This window comes from Pithys albifrons, chromosome 9 (assembly GCF_047495875.1).
Source record: "Pithys albifrons albifrons isolate INPA30051 chromosome 9, PitAlb_v1, whole genome shotgun sequence".
Taxonomy (NCBI): domain Eukaryota; kingdom Metazoa; phylum Chordata; class Aves; order Passeriformes; family Thamnophilidae; genus Pithys; species Pithys albifrons.
In genome coordinates this window covers 2,625,543-2,630,045 of record NC_092466.1, presented here as the reverse complement: position 1 = coordinate 2,630,045, position 4,503 = coordinate 2,625,543, and the positions used below count along the sequence as shown (strand labels likewise).

General features: G+C 56.9%; 1 protein-coding gene across 4 annotated transcripts; it reads left to right on the top strand.

The window, feature by feature from the left end:
• Nucleotides 1–729: 729 nt before the first annotated feature.
• On the top strand, nucleotides 730–4,265 carry FOXI2 (forkhead box I2). 4 transcript variants are annotated; one of them, XR_011698512.1, is made up of 3 exons: nucleotides 730–1,336; nucleotides 1,627–1,880; nucleotides 3,896–4,265. XR_011698512.1 is itself a non-coding variant. In XM_071563592.1 (2 exons), exons 1-2 carry the CDS (start codon nucleotides 895–897, stop codon nucleotides 1,821–1,823), a joined length of 639 nt encoding a protein of 212 aa, XP_071419693.1. In that variant the 5' UTR covers nucleotides 730–894; the 3' UTR covers nucleotides 1,824–4,265. The 4 variants fall into 4 exon arrangements, 1 of the variants encoding a protein (XP_071419693.1); XR_011698511.1 differs by having other exon boundaries at nucleotides 3,690–4,265; XR_011698510.1 differs by having other exon boundaries at nucleotides 3,638–4,265.
• Nucleotides 4,266–4,503: the final 238 nt, after the last annotated feature.

Sequence of the window (4,503 nt, the reverse complement as noted above, 5' to 3'; positions counted from 1 at the left end):
TTCCACTGTCCCAGGGTGCTCCAAGCCCTGTCCAGCCTGGCCTTGGACACTTCCAGGGATGAGGCAGCCACAGCTTCTCTGGGCACCTGTGCCAGGACCTTCCTGATATCCACCTAAACCCACTCTCTGGCCGTGGGAAACCATTCCCTCTTGTCCTGTCACTTGTCCTTGGCACTTGTAAATAATTTCTCCCCATCTTTCTTGTGAGCTCCCCTCAGCCCTGGAAAGCCCCAGGTAGGTCATCCCAAAGCCTTCTCTTCTCCAGGCTGAACAATCCCAATTCCCTCTCTCTCAGCTGAGCAGCCACATCCCTCTAATCATCTTGACCCCCTCCTCTGGACTCGCTCCAACAGGTGCACGTCCTTTCCCTGCCCACCTCCCAAGGGCAAACCCTCGCCCTTTGCCTATGAAACCCTTCCATGCCCATTCCCCCAGCCCGCGGCGCGCTCGGAGCGCTGTCCCGGCACCTGCCCGGACTGTGCGAGGCGGAGGGGCGGGCGGGGGGCGGCCCTCGGGAGGTCCTGCGGCCGCGGGCGGGATTTAGGCGGGATTTAAGCGGGATTTGGGATTTAGGCGGTACTCCAGCGGGATTTAAGCGGTACTCCAGCGGGACTCAGGTGATACTTTAGCGGGACTCCAGCGGGACTCAGGCGCTGCTCTAGCGGGACTTAGGCGGTACTCCAGCGGGATTTAGGCGGTACTCCAGCGGGATTTAGGCGGTACTCCAGCGGGACCCAGGCGGTTCTCAAGCGGGACCCAGGCGCTGCTCTAGCGGGACCCAGGCGCTGCTCTAGCGGGACCCAGGCGCTGCTCTAGCGGGACCCAGGCGGTTCTCAAGCGGGACCCAGGCGGTTCTCAAGCGGCGGGGCGGGCTGTGCTCGGCTCCCCCGCACCATGCACCCCTTCGGTCCGGCCGCGCCGCCGCCGCCCGCGCGGGACACGCTGGAGCCCGCGGGATGCTCCGCTGCCTTCCCAGCGCCCCGGCCCCCGGAGCTGCCCAAAAGCCCCTTCCCCTGGCCCGGCGGCCCAGGCTCTCCGTGCCCGCCCGCCGGGGCGGTGCTGCCGCCGGGAGCCGCGGGGCGGGGGTGGCCGGGGCTGTCGCCGCCGCTGTCGCCGCTGTCGCCCGGCCGGCCGCCCTACTCGTACTCGGCGCTGATCGCCATGGCCCTGCACAGCGCGCCCGGGCGCCGCCGCACGCTCAGCCAGATCTACCAGTTCGTGGCCGAGAACTTCCCCTTCTACCGGCGTGCCAGGGCAGGCTGGCAGAACTCCATCCGACACAACCTCTCCCTCAACGACTGCTTCAGGAAGGTGCCGCGGGGCGAGGAGGACCCGGGTAAGGGCCAGAGGGGCACAGCGCCACCGGAGGGTTGGGTTGGGCTGGGCATCAGCAAGAAGTTCTTTACAGGCTGGGCATGGGAAGGGCTGGTTGAGGTACCTGCCCTGGAGGTGTAAAGAAGGGACTAAATGTGGCACTCGGTGCCATGGTCTGGTAGCCAAGGTGCTGTTGGGCTGCACTCGATGATCTCAGAGGTCTTTGCCAACCTGGAGGATGCTGTGCTTCTGCGGAGGGTGTGGGCACGGGTGCCCCGCGGGACCCCCCGACGGCTCTTCCTCTCTCTGCAGGCAAAGGCAGCTACTGGACCCTCGACCCCAACTGCGAGAAGATGTTCGACAACGGGAATTTCCGCAGGAGGAGGAGGCGGCGGCCGGAGGGGCCCGGGCCGGCCGAGGGCACCGTGGGCATCGCCGGGGGCGCGGGGTTGGCGCAGCCACCTGGCCCCGATGCCACCCTGTGTGGCCGCGCCAGGGACCAGCCCTGACTGGAGCCCCCCGGGGCACCGAGGCGCGAGAGAGGAACAGTTTTTTAAGGTGCAAATGTAAGTTTGTGTGTGTGATTGGTGGGTACGGAGGTGCAGGAGGGCGGGGTGGGGTGGGTGCTGCTTTCCCTCCTTCTCTCGCTGTCTCTTCCCACCCCCTTGGAAAGGCTTCAACCTCCTGCCATGCTGGTGGCCAGCGGGGTTGTCTCACCTTGGCCAGGAGGTCCTTGCCAGCCACAGCCCTGCTGGCTGTGCTTGGGCAGGTAAGGGATGGGTTTGCAGCCTGGATGCCCCAGAGGTGCCAGGAGATGCTCCAGGGCACCCCTGCCATGGGACAGGCTGAGAGGGGTGGAATCGTTCAGCCTGGAGAAGAGAAGGCTCTGGGGAGACCTCAGAGACCCTTCCAGTGCTTAAAGGGGCTCCAGGAGAGCTGGAGAGGGACTGGGGACAAGGGATGGAGGGACAGGACACAGGGAATGGCTTCCCACTGCCAGAGGGCAGGGCTAGAGGGTATATTGGGAAGGAATTCCTGGCTGGGAGGGTGGGCAGGCCTTGGCACAGGTGCCCAGAGAAGCTGTGGCTGCCCCAGCCCTGGGAGTGTTCCAGGCCAGGCTGGGCAGGGCTTGGAGCAGCCTGGGCTGGTGGGAGGTGTCCCTGCCCATGGCAGGGGTGGCACTGGATGATCTTTTTTTCCAACCCAACCTATTCTGTGACTCTCTGGTTCCATGAAAGAGCCAGAGGGACATGCCCTCACCCCCAGGCCCTGCTCCCAGGGAATACCAGCCTGGCATACAGGTCACCCAGCCCTGCCATCCCCTGCAGCGTGTCTAAGTAATCCCCCTTCATTTTCCCCCTTCTCTGTGCCAACCTTTGGAGCTGCCACAACTTGTACAAGGAATTTGAGGTTTAATGGAGCATCCCAAACGAGCCCTTTAATTGCTGCTTTTCCCTCTCACCCCCCTGCCCCTGGTGTGTGTTTCCTGGTGCCCCCTGGGCTGTGCCCCCTCATACACCCACTGGCTTCCCTGGGCACCTGTGCTTGAGGGAAAACATCTTTATTTACCCACAGCACTTCACACACTTGGGGCTTAAAGGTTTTTTTAGGCAGCTTTGGGCAAATGCAACGTGGCACCAAAGGGCTGCAGCCACCATGGGGAGGTTTGAGCTTCAGATGAGAGGGCTCTGGCAACCCTTTCTTGTAATTAATAATTATTTTTGGTTTTAGTGCCTGGTTTCTGTTCCCTGCTTTGGCTTTCTGGTCATTTTTTGGAGAAAACACAAATGTGATGTATATAAACTGTTGCCTTTCCTTCCTGGCTCTCTGGCTCATCCCCACTTATGACCAAAATGCACCTTTCTTAAACAAAATGCTATAAATGTTATTGTTGTTTCCTACAGAAAAATAACCCCAAACAGAAACCTGTATAATTCAGGGTGTTTTGTGCATTCTAACAGGGCCAAAAAGCAAATTTGACCAAAAAACTCCACATAAACTAAAGAACCTAAAACATGTCAGTGATTTGAGTCCCTGCTGGAAGGGAAGAATCTGGACAAGCAAATAATTTCTTGACCCAAAATGTAGTAAATTGTATTACAAAGGGTCTGGTTTACAAATCTCCAACTTGAGTAGGTCCAGAGGGAAGGAAAGACTAAACCAAACTTGTGTGGGATTATGTAATTAATTGTTTTTAAATGAATCTCCTGTTTGAATAAAGCTTCATCCAGGAGAAACTCAATTTTATACAAGGTCACTATTCTGAAACAGCTTTTAAAACATTTCTGACAGATTCTCTTTGTTCATTTTTTTTATTTTCCAGAGGCATTGAGTAAGAAAACATTTAAATTATAACACTTATTTCCTTTTTAAAGTGGGTAAGATCCTGTCCAAGGGCTCAAGATGCCTTTGGACTGTGATATTCGTCCTCCAAGGAGTGGGCACACACTTTGACACAGGAAGGATGGAAAACCTTTGCCCTGGAAGAGCCAGAGGACCCTTCCCAAAACACAGTGAAGACACTGAGCTGAGAGCTGGGCAAGAAATGGTTTCACTCAACCCACATTTTCTTCTGCTTCAGGATACAAAGTTCCAGATCCAACTTTAGGGGCTCTGGAGTTTCACCTTGAGACTGTTTCTCCTGTGACAATATCCCATTCCAAGACCCTGAAAATGCAGGAAATCACAAAAATGAGAACCCCAGAAGGCTGCAGGTGCTTGAAGCTTTCCCAGACTGGTCTTTGTTCCCTGGATCCTGCTTTGGGGAATCCATGGATAGCTCAGACCACACTCCACTGCCACAACCTTTCTTCAGGGACTGCTCAAGTTGATCAATCAATGTGTACATGGAGGCCACCATTTGTATTTCCTTGTGCTTCTGTTGTGCTCTAATTCCATTTTTATCTGTTGGAAAGGAAAGGAGATTTTTCTAAATAAATCCATCACCTTGAGCAGGGCAGTTGTAATCCCTGTAAGCAAAACCAGGGCTTGAAGGAAGAGCTGCACCAGGCAAGGAGGCTCTGGGGGCTGGTGGGGCAGCTGAAGGCTTTGGTGGAACAGGGTGATGGGATGGGGGGGATTCTGTGGGCCACATTCCCATGGAGGTCCAGAAATGGCCTCACTGAGATGGGTTCCTCAGGAGGGTGGCTGAGAACAAGGAGCCAACTCAGGAGCTTGGATGAGGCTCCA